At 42.0% G+C, this 24,515-nt stretch overlaps 4 protein-coding genes across 4 annotated transcripts; 1 reads left to right on the forward strand and 3 right to left on the reverse strand.

Moving 5' to 3' along the window:
- Positions 1-1,301: 1,301 nt before the first annotated feature.
- On the reverse strand, positions 1,302-3,044 carry PKNH_1028400 (actin-like protein, putative; the record flags this gene model as incomplete). Its single annotated transcript, XM_002259729.1, has 1 exon — positions 1,302-3,044. The coding sequence occupies one exon, from the start codon at positions 3,042-3,044 to the stop codon at positions 1,302-1,304; it is 1,743 nt and encodes a 580-aa protein (XP_002259765.1).
- A 1,946-nt stretch (positions 3,045-4,990) lies between these two features.
- Positions 4,991-12,203, reverse strand: PKNH_1028500 (trafficking protein particle complex subunit 8, putative; the record flags this gene model as incomplete). The annotated part of the gene is made up of 2 exons (XM_002259730.1): positions 4,991-7,533; positions 7,676-12,203. 2 exons carry the CDS (start codon positions 12,201-12,203, stop codon positions 4,991-4,993), a joined length of 7,071 nt encoding a protein of 2,356 aa, XP_002259766.1.
- Positions 12,204-13,959: 1,756 nt separating this feature from the next.
- PKNH_1028600 (MMS19-like protein, putative) lies at positions 13,960-21,419 on the forward strand (the record flags this gene model as incomplete). Its single annotated transcript, XM_002259731.1, has 2 exons — positions 13,960-21,177; positions 21,333-21,419. The coding sequence occupies 2 exons, from the start codon at positions 13,960-13,962 to the stop codon at positions 21,417-21,419; spliced, it is 7,305 nt and encodes a 2,434-aa protein (XP_002259767.1).
- A 745-nt stretch (positions 21,420-22,164) lies between these two features.
- Positions 22,165-23,973, reverse strand: PKNH_1028700 (conserved protein, unknown function; the record flags this gene model as incomplete). The annotated part of the gene is made up of 9 exons (XM_002259732.1): positions 22,165-22,243; positions 22,362-22,412; positions 22,676-22,741; positions 22,887-22,900; positions 23,024-23,074; positions 23,233-23,309; positions 23,477-23,536; positions 23,686-23,755; positions 23,923-23,973. The coding sequence occupies 9 exons, from the start codon at positions 23,971-23,973 to the stop codon at positions 22,165-22,167; spliced, it is 519 nt and encodes a 172-aa protein (XP_002259768.1).
- Positions 23,974-24,515: the final 542 nt, after the last annotated feature.

Genomic DNA, 24,515 nt, shown 5'->3' on the forward strand with positions numbered 1-24,515 from the left:
TATGTTAAAAGAAAAAAACGAACGTATGCGCGGACGTGTAGACTACCCAAAGGGGTCTCCTTTAAGGAAGGACCAAGAAGAATGACCGATGCAAAGAGATAATGGAACAATATGGGATTCCACCTCGGGGTTACTGTTGTCTTCCCGTCAATGCGCAGCCTGTTATAATTTTTTTTTGCAACGTTTTTTGGAGATCGCACCACACATAGGCAACTACACTACGCACATGTGTGAGAATGTATATCTGTACACATAGAACTGCACAGGTCTACATAACACACACACGTTGCCCTCTGGGTAAACTGTCCCTTCCGTTTCACATCGCAGAAGCAGTAGCTTAAGGTGCTTGTTCGTTTTGTCTGTTTGTGTGTTTGTTCCACGTTACGCAGATTTGTCCCGTTCCTTTCGTTATTCGGGTTTCTTCGCTTTTTTTCGTTGCTACTTCTTTCTGATTCATTTTTACGTATTTTTACTTTTCCATTTTTTTCTTATCCTTTGAAACACGCATAAGGTGTATTCACAAAAAATTTTGATAAGTGGGGAAAAGAAAAAAATGGGATGCAAAAATGCAAGCAAGGGGGGGGTGATCATCGGCGACGCGCAGGGGGGGAATGAAGAAGCACAAAAAGGTAAAACGTAAAACTGAAAACATAAAACGGGAGGTATAAAAAGGAGAAAAAAAAAAAAAAAAAAAAAAGGAAAAGTGTTAACGCACAAATAGAATGGACAGCGCAGCTGCGCCAGAACGCTGGTGTGCATTTCGCATTTTGCTGTGGCACGCGTGTGTGCTCTTGCTGCCTGGACGGATCATCATTTCATCATATTTTCCCCGTGGATATTCCCCCCCTTGTGCAGTCACAAAAAAAAAAAAAAAAAAGGTAAAAAAGAGGATAAAAAAAGGGGGTACAAAAAACGGATAAAAATGAACGTTAAAAATGAACGTTAAAAATGAACGTTAAAAATGAACATTGAAAAATGAACTTTGAACCGGGGGAAGGCGGGGCCCCCCAAAAGGGGGGTCGCGTAACAAATAGACGCTCCACAGATGCGCCCACCGAAGCACCCAACTTATGGAAGCGTAGCAAACTACTGTAAAAATTTACAACGGACTCCCCCATCATCCTTTCACATGAAAAGGCACATATCGGTGCTAAGAACGTGCAAAATATAAAACGAAAAAAAAAAAAAAAAAAAAAAAAAAAAAAAAAAAAAAAAATTGGTAATACATTCCTCATGCAAGAATAGGCATAAGTGTGGAACCATGCGAGGAAGGATGCGCCTTCTGTTGACATGCCATCTGGTTAGCACTTCCGGTTAACGATGTCCAACCCGAATTCTTCATATTCCTTCCTAGTAACAAAAAAGGAGTTGAAATTTTTGAAGGAAGACAGGATACTCCCCCCTTTCCATGAAGAATACTGCTTATCGTACTTCCCATGGCTGAGCACATGGAAGTTTCGTAAATTGGAATTGTTCATAATATCCAGTTGGTTGAATTCTTTAATAAATCTCTGGTTAAAATTATCAAACAAAGTTGAGGAGCCAGTCAAAATAACATTCTGTAACAACTCCTCCTTCTGCTTTAGGTTATCCCTATTAAGCATATTAAAAAGAGTGGTGGAAACTCCTTCAAATTGTTCTTCCTTTAAGAATAAATTATTTCTATGATGATCCAATTTTGTGTTACTTAATAATGAGGGAGTAAAAAATATTTCACAAGCTATATTATTAAATTTCGTAATGTTAATATTTTGCCCATCAGGCAAAATGTATACATTCATATTTTCATTAAAATTCATATTTTTTGCATCATTTATTTCATTCTCCTTATGAGCTACTTCACATAAATAACTCTTTAAATCTTTCAGCGGAATATACTTAGCTTTGTTGTAATAATCCAGGTGTACTTTATCCTTATTATAATTTTGGACCTTGCCATTTTTTTTATAAACCTCGTAATACGGAATGCAGTATTCTTTGTTGTGTTTTTCTAGCAAATCTTCTAGGAAGTAGTCTACAGTAGAACCTCCAATGTTGTATATTTTGTAATTTTTATCGTCTATATTTCCTTCATTGCACAGGGAGAAATCTGTATACGAAGACCCTACGTCCACTACGGAACAAATATTTTTGTTGTAGGCAAATCCGGTTAATACAGACTTGGAGTTAAAATACAAGGCGGGCACTTTGTACTTTTCAAATAACAGCTCCGATATTTTTGCCTTTATTTGTTGGTTTCTTTTGTTGGGGAGTGAAAATAGATATGGAAAATTTTCTATCTTCTCATTTAATCCACAGGCGACACTGTTGTTATTATTTATCATGTTCCTTATGCCATTTACATCAATCAATTTGTTTTCAATTAGGTCTATGTCAAAGTAATTGTTTTCTTCCGCCCATTTTTTGAGTGTTTCCATTTCCTTAGACTTGACTTCTTCCTCTTCGGTGATCCCCTCTTCTGTATCTTCTCCACCCTGTTTTTGCGATTGTACCAATTGGTGAGATTTCTGTTCATCTTCTTCGCCCCCATTTGGGAGACCCCCCCCCGATTCTGAGTCTATCGCATTCCCCTCGTGGGTTTCTTCACCCATCACACCATCTACTACGTTTCCCTCATCAACGAACTCACTAGATATATCACTCTGTTTGTGCAGCTTATTACCTATGAATGCCTTGACCCTCCTCTGCAACAACTTATTCACGCACCGACCCCCGTTGACATTCATGAAGAGGATTTTTTCGAACACATCTTCGTTCACATCAAAGTGGTTCTTGCTATCCAGGTAGAGACACGGTTTCACCTTGACATTTTCCAAAGCGTGCAGATAGCACAGTGGGTAAATAAGGTTGAACTGATAGAATTCTTCCTTAGTGCAAAGGCATTTCTTATAAATTTCGTTTTTTATTTTGGCCTCCAGATCAAGTGGCACCCCCACATTTGTGCTAAATATGTTCGTTGGATTCTCGTCCCCGGCGTAGCCGATTTTGGTGTTTTCGAAGCCCAAGTCCACTACGATGCTCAGGATGTCGTTGTAGGAATCCATTGGGCGAGCAGGGGGCGGAACGGTCAGTGGGCGTGACAAACTAGGCGTGGCAAAATAGGCGTGACAAACTAGGCGTGGAAAAGTGGGTGTAAGCAAAACTGGTGTAAACAAAACGGGTGTAAGCAAAACGGGTGTAAGCAAAATGGGTGTAAGCAAAACTGGTGTATACAAAACTAGTGTAAACAAAACGGGTATAAACAAAACGGATGTGCAAGGAAGAACAAAGCGAAAGGGACAAACAATCGGTTTGTCCAAGGTGATTGCCGGTTTGCACTAAAAATATTCAAGAAGGAAGAACGGCATAGTCACAGGATTGACGCTAGGTTAGGTAACGGGGTGAACAGCGGCAAAAACGTTTATATGCTCACACGCATTATGCACATGCACATGAATACGTGTACATGCAGATACGCATGTGTGCGCGCTGAAAATGGTTCGAAACGATGTACTGGTAAAAACACACACAGGAAGCAAAAAAAAAAAAATAATAAATAAATAAAATAATAAAATATGTATAAAAGAACACTCATTAAGGAAAGCAGAAAAATGGTGAAGGGCAAAATGGAAAAAGGTTAAAAACGAATAAGTGATGGTAAAATAATATAAAATAAAGCGAAGTACAGATGCAAGAAATGTTTTGCACGAAGGTGGGAAAAATTAAGAGTTTTGAATTCTTCATTCTAACAAAAAAAAAAAAAAAAAAAAAAAAAAAAAAACTGACCATATTTGTCGCCGCGCTACCAACCCATTTTTGGATCATCTTCACCCTATGTGTGACAGTGGCGTATTCAGAAAGATGTACGCATTATGCATGCAGCATGAAGACCCATGGTACGCATAAAACGTACATCTATCGCCCCCTCATGTGCGGATATTCATGGCATGCGCATGAACAGCACCCCAAAAAAAAAAAAAAAAAAAAAAAAAAAGAAAAAACGCGTACAAGTAAGCAAAAGTGTATCTGAACGGAAGTGTCAACATGGACTGAGCGCGGACAGGATCTGAATATATTTTTATTCATATTTGACCATTTGTATATCATTTTTTTTTTTTTTTTTTTTTGATTTTTTCCCGCTGCCATTGGCCGCTACTCGTGGAGACAATTTTCACCACATTTAAAACGGGTGCTAGGGTGGACTGGTCGCATGGGTAGAACGCAGTGTAGATGGCTAGATAGCAACAAGTGCGGATGCCTACATGGGCGGGTGCGCATATACATGTGAGTATGTGTAAGTAGTGCATACGCATGTTCATGTGCGCGTATTTTTTTTGTTTTATTTTTTTCCCCTTTTTTTTTGCGATTAAGATATTTCGGCACCCACCCCTACAGGTCAAATCAGGTGAGGCTCGTATCGCGAACCCTGTCCATTCGTAAGACTAGCCCCGATGATGAAAACAATTTTTTTTTTTTTTCACGCCCACCTCTGTTATTTGTAAGAATAGTTCCATTTAAAAAAAATTAGTTTATGTTATTTGAGTGCCAAAAGGGGAAGATGTGTGTATTAATTTTGTAGGTTGTACGTTCGCAGGGTTAACCACGAGATTGTGCCAGTTGGGACATTGCGCCGCTCAAGGCAACCGAGAGGGTTATCACAAAAAAAGCACCTCCGACTGATGGAGGCGTACCTCGCCACAAACGAGCAGCCTCGCGCAGGCGGGTAGGCATACGTATAGACGTAAACATGAACGTACATATAGACGTACATATGGACGTACATATAGACGTACATATAGACGTATATATAGACGTACATATAGACGTACATATAGACGTACATATAGACGTACATATAGACGTACACATAGACGTACACATAGACGTACACATAGACATACGCAAAGATATAGGAATACACAATTCTCATGTGGGGTATGCCCCATGTATATGACCCTAATGAAGGGGAGAAAACTACCCCGTTGAGCGGGATATGATCGGTTTATCGTCCTCATCGGTGCACCTGCACAATTAACTGATTAAGCGGCTGCACCATGAAGGTCTGATTGTGCATGTTGAAAATGACATGAAATTTATTTATGTTGTAGATTCCCTCCCGAGTGAAAAGTACATTAAAATATAACTTTTTGCATTCTCCCTTTTTCAATCTTTTTATATACCGTTGGACAATTCCCATGAAAACGAAGCCACTTAGTGAAAGGGCCCTTTTTCCTGTGTCTTTCTCCTTTTGGACATTTTCTGGTGAGAGGTTTCTACCCAGTAGGGTGCATTGGCTGGTATTTGCGCAGTGGTTTTTGTACACATATGTGTTGTCCCTTACGTTTTTGTGGAATCTTCTGATCATTTTACCCGTGTGGAGGTTTCTTTTTTCCATCGTGTTGGATGCTTCGAATGTCACATCTTGCCTTCCGCCGACAGGTTCGTTCTCCCCATCCACCTCATCGAGGAGATAGCCGGTTCCAAGTAACCCCGTCGACATGCTCACCTCAAAGTTACCATCCCATCGGTAGCTTGCACTTATGGGTTTGTAACTGGACAAGTCGATTTTCCGTGTCATGTTATTCTGTGCAATACTTATTTCATCGTTAAGAGAGGACGCGTAGGAGAAATGTGTGGCTCCACCCTCTCCTTTCGCTTCGTCTACGCTACATTGGGGGGGGAACCCATTACGTAGGTTCTTGTATTCCAACACCTGATCCATTTGGAAACTTCCCAAGTCATTTGCGAAATTGGATATGCTCATATCCCCACGGGGAGGAGCGTTCACGTTGATACTACTTATCGTGGGGAGTTTCTTCTCGACATCCTCTGGCAGATCATTCTTGTGTGGATATTCGATCTGTCCTTGGAGATGTTCCCCCCCATCGGAACCCACCTCGAGAACGTCAAACATGGGAACGTCCAAGTGGTGTCCTCCTTCATTGCCGTAGCAGTCCATGGAGAAGGCTGAATTCATGGAATCCACCTCTTGAGCTTGCACATAAAAATTCGTAAGGTCTTCTCCTGAATTGTTCTGAATGTTTATTGCTATTTTAAAATTTATTTCCTTTTGGTTATTCAGATAAATGTCTCTGTTGGTTTGTTCCACTGAGAGGGTTATTATATCCGTGTGGTAGTGGACGGCCTTCTTCATGGATCCCTTGCGGGTGTGTGTTCCTTCCTTCACGACCCAGTTCATGTGGACATAGATAGGAGCTGAATTCTGTGGGATCTTTCGCGACAAGTTCACTGCTACATTTGGAGGAGGCTCCGTGGTGCAGAGGAGCGCCGTGGATTTTTCTCCTCTCCTGAGGTACACAAAATTGGATGCGTGCACCGTAATCAATTTGGTGAAGTTCGAATTGGCACGAGCATCCGCACTTTTTTTGGAGGAATTTTTTTCCATGGTGAGAGAACGAGATCCTTCCTGACGCTCCAAAAATATGTCATGCATGTAAATATCACTCCTACATAAGTTGTGAATGAAGAAATAAATGAACGAATTTGAACCATGGCACGGGTTTAGTAAGTATGTATTTAGCTTGACCAAAGGAACGATGTGCAGCAGTCTTAAAAATAAAAAACATTTTTCTTTTTTATCCACAAAAATTTCTTCATAACTAAGGCTATTTTCTTTTTTCTTCTTCATCTTCATGTGCATGTCATCTTCCACTTTTATCTCTTCATTTTTATGTTTGCACAAAGCTGTTATCATACATTTGTGCATTCCCGTACAGTTGGATTTTACCTGAACGTGCAGGTAAAAAACGTCATTTTCGGATATATCTCCACTGATTTTTATATGCTGAATTTGTTTGTTTTTAAATTTCTGTCTGAATACATTGGTGTCTTCACGTAGTGCCTCTTCAGAATACATGTCAGAAACTATGGAGAGGTCTTTCCTCTTTGAGTTAAGTTCATTTTTATGAAATTTCCCTCTCCCCCCCATTTGGGCGTTATTTTCATGGGAGAATCCTCTACACGTATGATCGTGCTGTCCCTCATCATGGTGTGATATAAGTTGTACATTTGGAGGTTCTCCAAGTAGGTACTCTTGTTCATTATGTACTACCTTATAACAGTTAAACAGGCTGGATGGGGTTATGCAGAAACTTAGGTAATTCACGGGCATGGTTGAATGGTTAACGGTTTTTAGGACCATCTCGAAATTTTCCCCTTCCAGAAGTTCAACAAAATCTACCTCATATTTGCTCACCTCTCGCTTTTCTCCCGAATGGATATTTTCAAATTGGAAGGAGAAATGATATGTGTTGTCGTAGACGTAGAGGAGGAGTCTGTTGTCTACATCGTAATGCTTCATTTTGTCTGCGCTAGTCCCTTCTGGCATTCCTATGTTGCTAGACCATGTGTATGAATTAATTTCCTTGTTCAGCCGCTTTACACTTTGCTTCTTGTCTTCCTTGCCATCGCAGTTGTACACATCGTCGTACTTGATGGTGTGCATGCGATCGAACTTTTTGTTTAACTTCTTCATGCCATATACGAAGAAGTTCTGGTGTACCTTGACGAGGCCGAACAGGTGCCACGTTATTCCTAAGTAGGGTAAAAGTGGGAGTATTCGGATGTTCGATAAACTTATTGAGTAGTGCAACAAGAGGGTGGCATCGCGACGTTCGCAACACTCTCTCTAATTGCACACAGTCGCTTTCTTAAACGAATCCCCTCTCGCTCTTACCCGATATGAACAGTAGGCCCCTCTTCTGAGGGCGCAGGAATAGAGTAAAGACCCTGGTCTCCCTGGCCTCCAAAATTATTACCCTCTTCTCCACCTCGATATCGTTATTCATGCCTCCGTTATGGTAATGCGCGCAGATGTGTGCGCCCTGGCATTCTACCTTGGTGTGTAGAGGATTCACCAATTTAAAAGTTACAAATATGAACTCCCCCTTGGAGGCGTACTGAACGAACTTGGTGTTCACGATGGTTTCCTCTTTGGTTGTGGATCCCTGGTATATATTCTTTCCACTTACAGACTGCATGAGGGGGTGACAGTTGATAAATTTTTTCTTCAATTGGTGAATGTACGTGATGAAGCATTCTTTACTGTTGGAGCTTAGGAATGGGGTCGCGTTGATCGATATGATGGGTGCGTATCCTGGTGCGGATGGGGACTTGTTATCCGTGTTTCCTTCAGTAGATGTAGTAGCCTCACTGGAAGAAGCACCCGCACCTTTTGCACCGTCAGATATGGAAAATTCGGATGACGAGCACTCAATGGAATCGTTCAAAAGGCAATTGATAAACTTCTTGTATGTAAAGTGAAGATAATTCAATTCGTGCAGGTTCGATAGAGATAAATCATTAAACTCCTTTGCCATAATGGTGAAGAGATCATCAATTGTCGTGTCATACTTGTTCATTTTAAATAGACACTCCTTGATGATCTCATAGAAGTTACTATCCATTCTACTTTGATATGTGTAGATGTTCGTTTTGCTTATATAAATGGAGTTTAAGAAACAACCTTCGTCGTCCCTTATGTGCACGAGGGGGATCCGGAGGTTCAGGGGTTTTATTATGTTCTCCTCGTTGTCCTCCTGGAAGTACACCATTCGGTTTAGCTTGTTTGGCGGAGTAGCTTCGTTGGACAAAGTATGGTTTGGTTTTTCTCTCGAGTTGTGTATCTGATCTAATTGATTACCTTCCTGTGTTTCTACCTGGGCATTCCTATCCTTCATCCGCCTGAAGAATCTATTCAATACTCGGTCGACATAAATCTTGTACACGTAGGCGAACTCCCTAATGAAATTGATTTCCTTGTCCGGCGAGGCGTAGTAAATGTCTACGTGTCCGTTTAGGATGTAGGAATGTTCGAAGCTCTTCGCGATAGAGTTCAGAATGCAGATGTAATGGTTCAGTGCTTCGTAATACAAGTTGATACTGAATGCTTGTCGAGCCATCATAAAATGTAAGTGCTCATATATGTGTTTCATTTTTTTTTTTTCATATTTCTTTAGCACTTTGGAGTAGCAAAAGAGAGCCAACTTCTTGAACCCACATTTGTTGAATGTGTGTCCTGCCAGGGTCATTTCGAATAGGTACTTCCTACGCTTGTAGTCGTTTTTCTTTTTTGCAATTTTTTCGTCTGAATCGCCTGGTAGGAGAAGTGTATTTTCTACACTGCGATTTACTCTATTCACACTTTGGTGACTCTCCCCCTCGTCATAATCATCTGAACTGGTGAACATCTCGCTGGTTTCTCTTCGCTGACGAGAAGAGTCTCCACTTTGGTTTTCGTTCCCTTCGTAATGGTGCCAATTGTAATTTTGTTCAAACCGGGGTTGGAGCGCTTGGTTGCCTTCTTCAGATGCATCCCCCAGGTAGACCTCCCCAGAAGTTATGTTACCTTTGGTTAAAAGGTTATGCGTGTGTTCACTCTGCCTGTTCATCAGGTGATCCTCTCCCACTGTTGCACTGATGCCCGCATGGGATCTCTCAACATCAGGATCTTCAAACTTATCAACTGAATTTGTTATTTGCTCATTTCCTGGGGCATAGTTGGCCATTGAGTGAGAAGGTTGTCCACTTTTTTTTTTTTTTTTTTTTTTTTTTTTCCTTTTCTTGTAACTGTAGGTTATTTGCTCTAAGAGTAATCCCGACCTTATGTTGTTAATTTGGAAAGACAGTTTGGTGGGTCTACCCTCCCCCACGGGTCTTCCATCCTCAATGAGTTTTTCGTCGAGGTAGGTAAAATCCACATTGGCGTTAATCAAAATGTTTACAGATGCTTCGTTCTTCTCATCAAGAATCAGGGAAAGGTAGTAATTTAATATGGAGCATATAAACATGTAGTTGAGGTGTTGGCACTTTGAGAACATCTGATAACTCAGGTCCAGATAGTACAGGGAATCCTTTTTGTTTACTTGATTGTCCATGTTAAAAATGGAAAGGCTCGTAAGTTTGTAAATATTGCCTAAGTAGAAATATAACTTTTCATGCTTAAATTCGTTGATGCAAATTTTTAGAGTGTTGTAAGCCAGTTCGTACTCGCCCAGGATGAAGTAAACGTCGCTGAGGGTTTTGTACAGATGTTCCAGTGGTTCCTTGTTGTAGTTCTTCGCGTCGCCCATGGGGGCGGCTTCAACCGTGTCCACCGGATTAACCGGATTAACCACGCTACCCATGTCAACCGAGTCAACCGCGTCAACCGCTTTAACCGTGGAGCCCCCCGCCATCTGCGCAGAATTCCCACTTGCGCTTCTTTGCACAGACGCAGACTCCGGTGGGATGCTTTTCCGTTGGTCCTCCGGAAGGCCAACTTTTTCTTCCTCCTGTTCGAACTTACCAAGAAGAGCGTTAGCTCCACCTGTCGTGTCACTACTCGGTGCCAACACGTTCTGCGCAACATTCAGAAAAGCATTGCCTGTCTGCTCAGCGACCAACAAAGCCGCATCGCTTGAACTAAAATTCAACTTTGTTCTCTTCCACATGAACTTTAACTGATTGCGCAAGGTTTTTCTATTCCTCAAAATGAGGTGGTTGATGTCGTAAGTAATTGTGTTCATGTACGGAATAACACAGATCTGTACAAAGTTATGAAAAAACATTTTTAGCGATATAATATCTACTTTCTCTAGACAACAGCAAAAATAAGCTTCGTCCAAATGTAGGGGGTCCTTCTTACTGATGTATATAATTTGGTCCGAAAAAATGTATTCATAAATAGAATTCATTTGGCTAGCAAAGTTTGTCTTCACTTTTTTCATTTCCTCAATTTCGATCATGCTCGTGGCCGTTTTTATTCCATCCTCAGTGCGATCACTAAAATGGCTACCTAAGTTATCCACGTACAGCTCCTGTATTCTGTTTAATCGTAGATGGAGTGTGTCTTTCTGTTGATACAACTTGTTTTTATTCGTCCTTAGTGTGTTAATTTCTGTGTAAGACAATAAGCGTTCATCCCCCAGGACGCTTTCCTTGGAGTTGACCTGTGGAGTGGCGGGATCATTCCCTTTAGACTCTCCGTGATGTTGAACATTTTGTCTGTTGGGTCCATCTACGGGGGGTTTCCCTTCGTACGATATATCGGCCTGGGTTACTTCTCCCTTGGCCAAATCATCATCAGAAGGGCGTTTCACACTAGGGATGGATTCAACATGTTCTATTATGTGCTCCACCTTATCATTTGCCACCGTGTGCATACTTTTTTCGCCCCCTCCTACGCACTTATTCAAAAATCGATGCGCCTTGATAATAAGCAAATGGCACTTGAAGTTTGGGAAGGTGGACTGAATTTTCACAAACAACTTCTGCACATCAGTTTCTATGTCATCATCGTGGTTGCTCGATATGTGCAGGAGAATTATGCACTTGGGGATGTGTGCATGTATGCCCACTTTTTCTTTTTTTAAATCTTTCTGAATCATACTTTTGTATGTATCGACTACGTTTTCGTCCCTCGTGCTCCCTATGTAAATGAGGCCTAGGGGGGTACAGGAGCTATCGCTGAACATGTGGGTGTACTTCCAGGCTGTCTTAAGGTAGGTCCTAAACCATGGAAGGAAGAAGGCGTTATATTTGTGAACATTCGAAAGGGATTCTTTTCTCCCTGTACAATGGCCAAGTGGAGATATAGTAGATGCATCATATGGCGTGTGGGGGGGAGAGAAGGGTGTTGCTGTTGAATCTGCTTGTACAACCCTTTCGCTGTACACACTGTGCGAGGGGAATGCCCCCTCCGCGGAGTTCCTCAAAACTTCTTTCTTTACATGATTTGCGAGCGCATTTGAGTTGGCACATATGTAGTTAAAATGGTCCTCACTCTGCTCAGCGCAATCTTGATTATTCTTCGCGAAATACGCACTTAAGTTTTCTTCGTTGTATATGTCGGTGTAATCCGGTTCATTGTGAGAAATGGAGTCTATTAGGAGACGATCCAAAGAATCCAATTTTACATCTATGTATTCTTCAAGGTTAACAAACTGCAGCTTAATTTTCTGGTACTCCACTACTTTTTGGCATATTACATTATTTTTGTTTAAGTAATTTATATTTACTGCTCCACTTAAGGTTAGGTCTACTTGTTCATTTTTATCATTCACCAAATGATTGGGGCATCCGAATGGTTGGAACAGGTCGTTTATGCTAATGCCTAGAAAGAGCGCGACTTCTCTTTTCGCAATTCTACTACTGCTAATTAGGATCGTCGACACGTAGATATCCCCGATTATCTTCCTGATTTCCGCCTCGATGCGTTTAGCCATGGTGCACTAATCTTCAGGGCGGGGGTCGAGGGGATGGTGCCGCGTGCCACGTAATTAACACGCAGTTAGGACTCAGTCACCTCTTCTTCCCTTCGTATAGTTGTCGAGGAATTCTCCGGATTGGAACTCCCAATCTGTTTAAGTCGCAAGGAAAAGTACTCACCACCCGCTCATGGGTGCCTCTCCACAGAAGAAGCGCCACGCCCAAGGAGAGCACCGCTGTCGTGGCTACATAAAAAGTAGTGATGCCTTGAAATGAAGGAAAAGCAGAGAGGCATTATTCATAACACAGGGGGGGGGTTACGTCAAGTCTTATTAGAGACATAACACATACAAAAAAAAAAAAAAAAAAAAAGATTCTTAACGGGACTAGGAAGAAGACCTACTGCAGGGGAGGAAAAAAAAAAAAAAAAAAAAAAAGAAAAAGTGTAATCTCTCTTTTGTGTCCTTCATCAGTGTGTATATACTCCGTCCTTGAGGGCTTTTTCGAATGAGGAGGGGAGAACTCCTGTGTAGCCTTACCCCTCGGTGTGTAAACATACAAGTTGACTCTCACTTGCGCACAAGTACATTTGGTGCCTGCCTATGCGATGGTTAGGGGAATGCTAGCCCATATATCTCGCTCAGGGGAAAGGGCCATGGTTATGACACCTCTACTGTTGAGGTGTTATTCAACGGAGAAAGTCGACAAGTGTGGATGCACAAAGAGGAAAGGAAAACTCTGCGCGTTGAATAGAGTAAGAAAAAACAGAGAGGGTGGTGCTGCGATTGAAGGGAAAAAAGAAAAAAAAAAAAAAAAAAAAAAAAAAGGTATATGCATGAGCATGGCATGGTTTTACACCATAGGGGGCAACAAAAAACTGTGCGTAAAAGAAGGAGGAAGATTTCTTGACGCACCTTTCAGAATTTGCATACCATTTCATCCCAGTTATAATAGAATAATCGTACCCCGTTCTCATTGGCGAATCAGTGGGGATGGTGTGGCGACGCTAAGCATATGGCATATGGCATATGGCATATACCAAGATCCACGTACCTATGGGCTGACAGGGCGAAGGTTCGGGGGCAAACTATAACGTTTAAGAAAATAAAATAAAAAAAAATAGTCTACCATGAAATGTACCTGCAACTTTAGAAAAAGCACTGTATCAATTTTTTAGTTTCATTTTTTTTTTTTTTTAAAGGGGTCCGTGAAGTTGTACTTCCCCCTTTTCTTCACTTTTGTACAATTTTGTTGTGTAAATTTTTTTTTTTTTTTTTTTTGAAGCATTTATATATAGAAGGATTACTCCTAAAGGAAGTGGAAAAAACGAGCGCCTTGTTGTGCTGTGCATATTTTTTTTACCTTGTGGAAGAGCACATTTTGTCGCTTTCCCTTTTGTAGTCACTGTATGAATATGAAAGATCGGGGGTTGATATTCGATTTTATTACAACCTTATGGTTAGCGTTCCTGTGGTGATAGACCGCTCAGTGCGCACCTATGGGAAGTGAAGCGTGTCGTCTCTTTTTTTATTCCAATCGAAGAACAAAAATTGGATTTAAGAAGAAGAACAGACCTGCGAAGTGGATGAAAACGGACAAATGTCTAAGGGCACATATTTCCTCCTCTCTTTGAAATTTCTAAGTGGCCCTTTTTGAAGGGGTGCATATTCATTGGATATTTTCCATGTTAGTGCACATGACTTGAGTAACCCTCTGGTTGTTCCACTACCTTCCCACCCCCTCCTGTGACAGAGCAACATGGACGAAGGACAGATGAACGTTGAGTCTCTTGTGGAGACTCTCGTGGATGAATATGTATCGCCCGAGAAGGTGATGTTTCGCTATGATCGGGAAAAGAAAGTGGAGCTAATGTACGAGCGGAAAAAGGATAAAGAAGTGAAAAAAATAAGGGCGAATATTGTAAAGCAATTAATCCATCTGATGGAGATAAATCAGACACAAGAGAAAAACACAAATGGTACTCTGATACAAATAATAGGTGCCTTGAAAAGGTTCCTATTCTGCAATGAAAATATGAAGAGAGGATCCGCAGTGAATTTAATTGCTCAGCTGTTTGAGGAGATCAGTATGGTCGACTTAGATACAGAGTACTTCGAATGTTTGATCCTTTTTTATATTAAGCTAATTGAAGACTGGCACTGCATCAATGGGGTTACTACATTTCTGTTAATCATGTTTGAGCGATACAGGGACCTGTTGAGGGGGATGAAGTTTTCTTGCGATATGAAGAGAACGTATAAGGTTTTATTCGCATCGAGGCGTGGGAAAGAAAAGAAGGATCTTGGGGGGGTGGACGTGTCTGGCCAAGTCGATCAAGGTGATCGTCCAAATGGGGTTGCTGATCCTGGGGGTGGTGAGGACGATTGGGGCCAGTACAAAGGATATTCCACTTTTAAGGAAAACAGGGGAGTCTACTATTCAGATGCATCTGTAGAAGATGATGACGATGAGGATGGTTATGAAGAACGCGGTGGGTTTCAACGTGAAGACGATAACGAAGGTGACGATGATGACGATGAATCGGAGGAAGAAGTGGAGAAAGAAAAAAACGCCTGCGTTGTGTACAAGATAATGAAGAGCCTGTTTAAGCACATCCACGCACCGAGCTTCCTGCAAAACATAAGGCTGAATTGTTACCGCATCATTTTGATATCTTTGCAGGAGTTTCGAGCCGAGATGGTAGCCATTCCAAATTTCATCGACAAGATCCAGGTTCAGCTAGAGAATGAGTCGGACCCCAGGAACATTTTGGTGCTCTTTGACATTATACACGTTCTGTGTAGTGCATACATAACGCATCAAGAAGGGGGGCAAGTTCAATTGGGCGGTACGGAAGAAGGGGAGAACTGTGGCATCGCGAGCGGCGAAGGGGAGGAAGTAGCTAAGGAGGGGGAATGGAAGGAAGGTACCCACGAAAGAAGCCCAGGAGTTGCGCCCACCGACGAAAGAAATCCAGGAGCTCTGTTCACCCATGAAAGTAATCCAGGAGCTCTGTTCACCCGGGACAGAGAAACATACTACCTCAAATCCGTGATCGACATTGCCTTCTATTATTTTCCCATAGAATTTGTAAACAACGAAGCAAGATACGACAGTATCACAGAGGAGGACCTACAGAAAGCGTTTTACAAATGTTTGAAATCAAATAAACGGTTAGGGAATCACGTAATAATGAGCATCTTAGATGAATTATACAACACAGAAGATGATGAAATAAATGAAAAAAATTTACAAAATATTAAAGACACCCTTGAAGTATGTGCACCATTTTATGGTAGTGTATGTTGCTCAGGGTTCGTCTCCACGATCACAGGACTCATCGAATTGGAGTGCATTGACAGTGACGCCTCGGACAAAATGGCAAATTATTTTGTAAAAATACTTTTGCTATTCTTCAAAATTATAAATGAAGAAGAGGATGAGCACCTAAGGCAATCATTATTCGATCTGCACTTTGCTGGGATGTTTCGAAAATTTAACAATTTCCTCGTTCTGCACAAGCGTCTTTGTGGTGGAAAGACACCCTTAGGTGGGGTTGGATTGGAAACGGTGGCCCCCCCTGTGTGGGTATCCTCCACTGATCCAGAGAAGTTGGCGGAGCTATTCCATTTGAAGGAAATTGCAAATTTGTCCGATTCTTCCAAGTCGGGAAGTGTCCGAAGTGGCGATAGTGGCCACAGCGGGCGAAGCAACAGAAGTAATCGCAGTAGCCGCAGTAATCGAAGTAGCTGCAGTAATCGAAGTAGGCGTAGTAACCGAAGTAGGCGCAGTAACCGAAGCGATGGAAGCGATGGAAGCACCCCAAAAGACAAAGATCGCAGTGAGTGCACGAGCGAAAGCGGAAGGAACATCCTCTCCATCATAAGGGAAAAAAACCACATCGAAAAATTGAAAGAGAAGAAAGAGAGGAAAAATAAGAAGAACAAAATAAAGCTGAACAAATTCCCGGTGATTGAGAAAATCCTTGTGTGCATATCAGAAATGAGCACCTACGTTTTCCTGTATGTCCTGGAGACGACCCTTAAGCCGATGCTCCACGAGTGCTACTATTTGGTGCACGCGTTGACGAGGGAAGGGGCATCTCCTAGCAAGGGAAACGCACAAGATACACATGCAGAGGAGGACTCACACCCTGAGGAATGTTCACTTACTGCGCGCAACGTAAAGGTAAAAGCGAAGTGGAAGCTCGTCGCGGCGTACCTGAGTTTTATAAACAATGTGATGAGCAGAAGCGCCAAAGTAGAGGAGGTAGTGACAAGGGGGATCAGCTTTGTGAAAGAAATATGCATAATCGGGGAAATGCTGAGGATGGGGAAGAACGAGTTTTTCCACGAGTACCACGATTCGGGTCTGCATCTCTTTGGCATCCTGGCGAGCTTTGTGTGCATGCATGGGGGGGTCGCCGTGCGGGGGAGTGGCACGGAGCACGACTCGACGAGCAACGCAACGAACAACGCAACGAACAACGCAACGAACAACGCAACGAACAACGCAACGAAGAACCCGACGAACAACCCGACGAACAACCCGACGAACAACCCGACGAACAACCCGACGAACAACCCGACGAACAACCCGACGAACAACGCAACGAACAACGCAACGAACAACGGGACGAACAACCCGACGAACAACGCAACGAACGATGACGTGTTGTTCCACCAAGCTATCATCCTCTTCTTCTACCTGATCGGAATGCACCCAGGGGGAAATGTAAAGCTCGGTGTGTTGGGCGACAGCGGACGGGACCTCCTGAACCAACAGGGGGACCACATCCTTAAGACCGCAGAAGAATGGAGAAGGAGCATCGTCGAGAACCACCATGAATTCATCGCAGACATCAAACTGAACAACGAAAATATTCTTCGGGAATGTAAAGAATATAAAAAAAACGACCTGCTCTTGTTTCTCATGTTAGTAAGTAAAATAATAAAGCACAAGTATGAACAAATTAGCAGTTACCTAAACACGCTTCTGATGAATTTGTGCTTCTTACTTCTAAAGTTCCACTTCGGGAAGAATGAAGATTTTAATTTATATATATCTCTTTTGAGGGACACTTACCAGGTGGACCTTCCTTACCTCCTTTTCATTTCCACCAATATGGCTTCATTCGTGATAAGGAATTTTTATCACCACGTTGAGGAGATGAAGGAAAAGTTTCTCCTCTTGAAGGGGGAAGAAGACATTACCACAGGGAGTGAATCTATTCAGTTAGACAATCAGACAGATCTCCAACTTGATCTGGAGTTATCTCCACAGTTGGATGAGTTTGACTCCCATTCAGGAATGAACCCCGGTGGAATCATTGCCGAACTTCTTCGCTTCGGCCAAGAGCCCATTGGAGACACACTAAAGTGGAAACGCGTCCAGGTGAAATGCCTCCTTGTGTCTCCCCAACACGGGGAGACACTAAATATGTCATATGAAATGGAAGGGGAAAAAAAAAAAAAAAAAAAAATTTTTTGGGGTAAAACAAAACAGGAAGAGAGACATACAACATGGGAAGGCCAATCGTTTAAGGTTCGCATGTGTGAAACAACAAATAGAGAAGATATCACATCGTTTTATCTTGCCTACATAGTTAGTTTAGCGTATTGGCAGATTTACAATACATGTGAAAGGGTCATAAAGGGAAGTAGAGTGTTTTCACTTTCAGATGAGTCACCACATAATCAGAATGATCAAGATAAAATAAAGGATGAGCTCTGCAAACCCCATCTCCTTGTGAACAATATAGAAGTGATGGAACTTTGTGTAAATTATATCTACCAGGAGGCAGTGGTGAGGAGCATCCTATCCAAGGGTACGTCAGCTAAGGGGAAAAAACAGAAGGGGCACAAAAAAGCAGATAATCTAAAATGTATTTTAATAATGAATAGCAATGAAGAGCTAAGTTACTATGGAACATACGTGAATCATCTGATCAATCTGAACAACCTGAACAACGTGAAGAACCTGAACAACCTGAAGAACGTGAAGAACATGGAAAATATGGAAAATATGAACCACGTAAACAGTTTCATTCGAATAAATGAAGTGTCAAATTTACAGCTGAGGGGTCAAATCGGCAAAAGGGGCGGAGAAGCTGAGATGGTTCCACATTCCAAAATCAGTCTCATCACCCATCTGTTAAATAGCAACCCGTTCCGTAATGTTGATGTGTTTGAAACAGACACCTTGATATATATCTTAAAACTGACCTTAACGAGTCATTTAATTTGTGAAGATTGGAAAGGAATAGCGGAGCATCAAGGGGAAGTAGAAATGCCAACCCTGGCTAGTTACCTATATGAGAAAATGAAAAAAAATTTAAATCATATATTTATTACCATGGGTGAGGAGAAGAAGAAAAAATTTATCGAAAGACTCATTGATTGCTGTGTAGATGGGGATGTAATCCCATGCATATCCGATAAGGATGGTATGTTCGGAGGAAACACTAAAGAGAATTATCTATTAGACAATTTACGTGGGGTGAAGTTCTCACCACGTTTAATGAATCTGCTTCTGTTGCTTTTCCTACCTGCCCTCCTCTCCATCCATACACAAATAGGACTAGACCACATGCAAAAGTTATTAAAATTCTGCATTTACATCTTTTTATTTAATCTCCCCCTGGAGAGTTGTTCCTCCAATGGCGTTGGTACCTGTTGGAAGGATCTCACGAGCGGCGCTAAGAATGGAAGTGCACTCCCCCCATGGAAATCCTTTTCGGAATTTTTAGATGAAAGGAGCAAGGAACACCTTAACCAAGGGGAAGTCCCTTTTTCGCATGGCGACGATGTAGGAGATTGTCTTCTCCTTCTGGATCGGACCAATTTAGAAAATGTGCATAAATGTGCCCGACAGATTGTAGGAATTCTAGTTCATAACTGGGATGGCATTCACAAAGTGGTAGATTTTATTTTATGCCCATTCGATTTGGTGGACGAGGTTAGCATAAGCTTAAGTGGTGCACTATCTTTTAAGCGCTTCATCGACCTGTTTGCAGCAACATATGAGGCGTTTATACGCAGGTGGGAAAAGGGGGCTAAGGGGGCTAAGGGGGAAGGAACAATTTCCAAGGGGAAAGAACCACTCGGGGTAGGGGAATCTCCATTGGCCCCCATTTTTAGCACACTTTTCGAACACCCCAAGTGGGACTCATCAATGTGTCTGTTCTGTCTACTAGATTGCGCTTACTTTGGAAAAGAGGATGGGGTGTTTTCTCAGATATTTTACAGTAGAGCCGAAAATGAACATCACTTGGGAGGAGGAGGTACTGCAAGGGGGACTCTAAACGGGACTGTAAACGGGATGAAAATTCGCTTGTTGGATAGAGGGTACTTGGAGGGTGACAAAAGTGCAGGCGAGTTGAAGTTTATGACCTTTTCCCTACATGAAGACGGAGAAATCAGGGTAGCCAATTTGAATGGTGTCATGCGTCTAGGGGGGGGTAAGTCCAATGGGTATAGTGAAGAGATTGGGGAAAGTAGCAGTGGTAGGGACACAGACGAAGGCACCTTCTTCCTTCGACGACACTTCCTCCATTTCTTCGTACAGCATTTATCACTGAACTACGATTTGATCATCCACCTGTGGAAACATAGCGCAGAAGAAGTGAGAGAGGAAAATCTGCACCTCCTATGCGACAGCGTGGGATGTGTTTCGCTACACCAGGACAAATTTAAGCATGTATTGATCTGGTATTTTTATTTATACCCTTCCCATGTCTACAGTCATATCTACTCAGTCATTCATAACATAAATACAAAACTCCTGTTAAGCGAAGAGAATTACAACCGTATTGTCTTTAAACCTAGTGATGCTTTCCTCACCTTATGTAGAGAACATTTGTTGCATTTCATCTGTACCATGTATAATTATGTGTACTTGGTTGATGTGGGTGAGATATTCTTTTCCGTATCGGAATTTATTTGGTTCATGCAGAGGGAGAAGTTCTCCTTTGATTACTCATTACCCTTTGATGTCATCAGGAGGAATGAGAAAACGTTAAATTTTCTGGAAAAACTGAGGAACTATTTATGTTCCCGGGGTGAGAGCAGTGGCACGGGCATTTCAGAATCAGCAGAGCTAGCAACGGAGAAATTGAACCAAGTGAAAAGGGAGAGCAGTTCATATGAACATCTATCCGATTCCCTCGCGCAAGGAATGATTAGAAGGGTGGATACATCTCCTCAACAGGTGGAAGAACACATTGGTAGTTATCCGCCCGTTGAAAACGAAGCAGATGGGCATCCCCCCAAGGGTGGCAACTTTTTGTCACTTTTACAAAAACGGAAAGAGAGTAGGGTACTAAAGTATAACTGCAAGTACCTCTGCCTAATCCACTTGGCCTCCATTGTACTCCTGCACACACCCATGGAGAAGGCACTACATGATCATTACAATGTGATGGAGATATGCATTCTGAAAGGAATAAATAAAATTTCAAACTTTTTTATAAGCAAAGAAGAGTACAAGCGTAACAACAAGAGGTATATTAATGGGGTGTTGCGGATGAACGCTGAGCTCGTTCGTGTTCTGTTTGCCGAGGAGGAGGGCCCAGGTCCCAAAGGGCAAAACCATGGGGGTACGCATAAGCAGCCAATCGGAGGGAAACAACATGAGCATACGGATGAACAGTTAATCGGGAGGGAAGTGGTGTCATTACTCCTCATGATGGCCCTGCGTCTCCTCTATCTGATAATGAACCTTTTAAATTTCGTGTTAGCGCACGAGGGGCAAATTTGGGGATCCAAGGATGGAGGATCCCCCGTAGGAGTGTCTTCCCCGACATTTCCGAAAAGTGCTTTTCAGAAGAATGTTCAATTTTTATTGTCATACAAATGTCGTCTGGTGAAGAGCCTGCTCAAGCTAATCGTGTCTATTCCTCTACCTTTGGCTAGGTATCAGTGCGCTTGCATTTTTTATATCATTTCCTTTTTGAACTACAAGTCTTTTATACCCTATGATGTCATCCAGGACGTAAGTTTTTTCCAAAGTTTGGGGGGTGGGGGGAGGAGGGTGATGGATGCCATGTTCTTTGCATCCCTTAGCTGTGGTATTATTTCTCCATCTTAAAATTACATTGTTCATCATGTTATACCTTTAACCATTGTGTCTTTCTCCCGCTTTTGCAGATTAAGTGGTACTTGTCCATTGCGTCTGTGGATCCGCACAAGAAGATCAGGAAAATGGTGGTGCTTTGCAGAGCCAGGTGGATGTAATTGTCCCGTTACGTTTTTGTTTCCTTTTTTTTTTTTTTTTTTTTTTTTTTTTCATTTGGCATTTTTCCATGTGCATGTCTAACGTTCGCGAGATATGTGAAAAAGGAGAAGTAATAAATAATAACATCAGCTGTCGTACCTGCCGTCGAATCGCAGAGCTCTCGAACGGGCGAACGGATAAGCGCACGGATAAGCGAACGGATAAGCGAACGGATAAGCGCACGGATAAGCGAACGGATAAGCGAACGGATAAGCGAACGGATAAGCGAAGGTTAGTGTCAGTCAGTTACAAAGGGGCAACTGAATAAAGGGAGATAGGCGGACGGGGAAAAACACAAACAATAACACAAAAAAAGAAAAAAAGGGAAAAAGAAACCATGGAGATGGTTTGAATTTGATGCCAAACAAACGAAAGTTGGCAGAATGGGGAGATGGAGGATGGACTAGAGTAAGGTGTTTCTCCAAAACTACGGCATGATGTTTATGGGGATATCCATTTTGGGAGAAGGTTTTCCCTATCAGAGCTAACATATGTAGGAAGTGAGGGGATGAATTTTCTCCATGTCGGGTGATTTAGATGTCTCCACCTGTATGTTTAGGGATGTGAATATAGAAATGTGTGTAAATGGAAGAGGAGGCCACTTGTGTCCTGCCGTGCGACATGTACAATTGTGAAGGGTGTAAAAAAAAGAAAGAAAAAAATATTTCATTTTTCCCGTATCGAATTTAGTGTGGCTAACATGAGCTAATAGGTGACTGCGAGGAAGACCAAGAGCAGGAGGATAAAGAGGAATGGTCCATACAACACAAAAAAGTATTTCCACCTGCACGGGCACATACGAAAAGGGAACAGAGATGTAAGGGTGGGGAGAGCCTAACAAATGGGCGATCGGTCTGAGCGCCCTTTTGAACATGTTCCACTTGATTTCTTCACGCGCTTACGAGACGAAATGGCTATGGATCACCAGATGTAGGACCACCTTGAACGGGGTCCTGTGGAACAGGGGAGGGGGGATAAGCTCATCGACAGATTAATCAAAATTGGATAGAGGAGCTCCCCTGGGAGGAGATACACAATGAAGCTCGATGCAGAGCGCAGCGTTCAAGTCATCGATCTCGCTATGTGTGTACATAAAAATATATACATACATATATACATACATATATACATACATATATACATACATATATACATACATATATATATGTAGTGTGAGGAAGAATAAAAGTGAACTCCCACTCGGTGGCTAACGTACCAGTTGGATTTCCCCTTATACTTTATGTTATTCAGAACCATGGCCACATGGTGGTGGCAGTTATTACTGTAAAGGGAATTTATTTAAAAAAATATTTCTCTTTTTTTTTTTTTTTTTTTTTTTTTTTTTTTTTTTTGTCCTTCGTATAGCGGCATGTTTTGCTATTTTCCGTGAAGTCATTTAGGGGATGTTTTTTTTTTTTTTGTCTTACACGAATAGGTTATGCTACATTGTGGCAGGTGAAACGGGTAAAATGAGAGTAAATGTGCGAATGAGGAGGAAGCGCATTGGTTCAGTTGGAAAGGGAGGAGAACTAATGTTCCAACGGAAGAAGCGCGTAGCATTTACCTTTCTCTTGGAGAAAACCTCATCCGCTTGATAGATGGCTTCATCGTAGAACTGTAGAACATGTTATGTACAACATTATATGTAGTAGTATGAACGTGGTATGTGTAGTTCGTTGTGGTAAGCGGTATTTGGTAGCTGTTCTGTTGTAAGTCCCTTTTTGCAGTGGGTAGTCTGCAGGAACTCGGGCCAAGTTCCCTTTCCCACCCTACCTTGTCAGTGATGGACAGAGGAAGTTTATTCTTGTCCAACTGCCAGTACTTCATTGGATCGCTAAATTCCATATTGTCTGATTCGGACAAAAATAAAAAGAAGGTAAGATGGGGAAGGCAGAATGTCTCTCCAAATGGGCTCAGGTTGTGCAACGAATAACTGTGGATGAGAGAACATAGAGAAGGTGTGTGTGACTGAGGTAGATAGTCCACTAAGAACAAGCCTGCACGGGAGAGGCAGTACCAACTGAGATAGTGTATGATCCGGAGAAGTCGTGAATTACACCTGATGATGTGCATATTCCTGCCAGGGATGAGAAAAAAAAAAAAAAAAAAAAAAAAAAAAGGGCTTATGGAGGGAGGACACACAACCATCTGCACGAGGGAATCCCCACATTGTTATCGTTTCATGGGTGAAAGAATCCATTTTGGAGACAAAATAATTTTCCTTACCGACATGCCCCACTATGGGGATAAAGGTTGACGCGCATGGTAGGTAAGAGAACACGACACAGTACGGGAACTGCAACGAGGGCCAGGCGGCAAGTAGGGGTGTGATGCTGACGTGGGGATAATCCTACGGTTTCCCAATGTGCCAGTGTGCCAACATGTGTATATGGGCAAACTTGGCAGGGAGGTAGGGACACCTCCTCCGCCTTCTCACTGTCGCTCCATCGCTAGGATCATTACCTTGTTGTCTTTTGTGTTAATCTCGGTATTCTTCATAAAGTCATTTGGCATGTTGTACAAAGTGAGGGTTGAAAAGGACAGGAAAAAAAAAAAAAAAAAAAAAAGCGACAAAGAAGGCGGCAAAAAAAGGCAACAAAATCGGCAGCAAAAATAAAGCAACAAAAAAGGACAGCGAAAAAAAAAAAAAAAAAAAAAAAAGTGGAAAGGGGAGTTGGCCAGCGGGATGGCTAATTCCCGATAAACTGCTAAGAGGGAGAAGAAACGGACAAAAAACAAAAATAAAAATAAAAACACTTGAATGTGATTAATAATTGGACTGCTTGGGGATTAAGAAGAAAAATGGAAAACAGAAAACAAAAAACAAAAACAAAAAACAAGAAGCACACGTTTGTATTTATGTGCACATGTATGGGTACTTACGTGTGTTCCTTTTTTTTGAGGTCGCTTGTCAATTCATTCGTCGTGGCCAGTTTTCCTGCGCAATTGTGTACACGCATAATTTAAGGCGGGCGCGACGGAACGCCAGCAGTTCGCGCTAGTATACGGATGAACAAGGGCACTTGTTCGTTTCTTTTTTTCTTTTCTTTTTTTTT

Source organism: Plasmodium knowlesi (genome assembly GCF_000006355.2).
Source record: "Plasmodium knowlesi strain H genome assembly, chromosome: 10".
Classification (NCBI taxonomy): domain Eukaryota; phylum Apicomplexa; class Aconoidasida; order Haemosporida; family Plasmodiidae; genus Plasmodium; species Plasmodium knowlesi.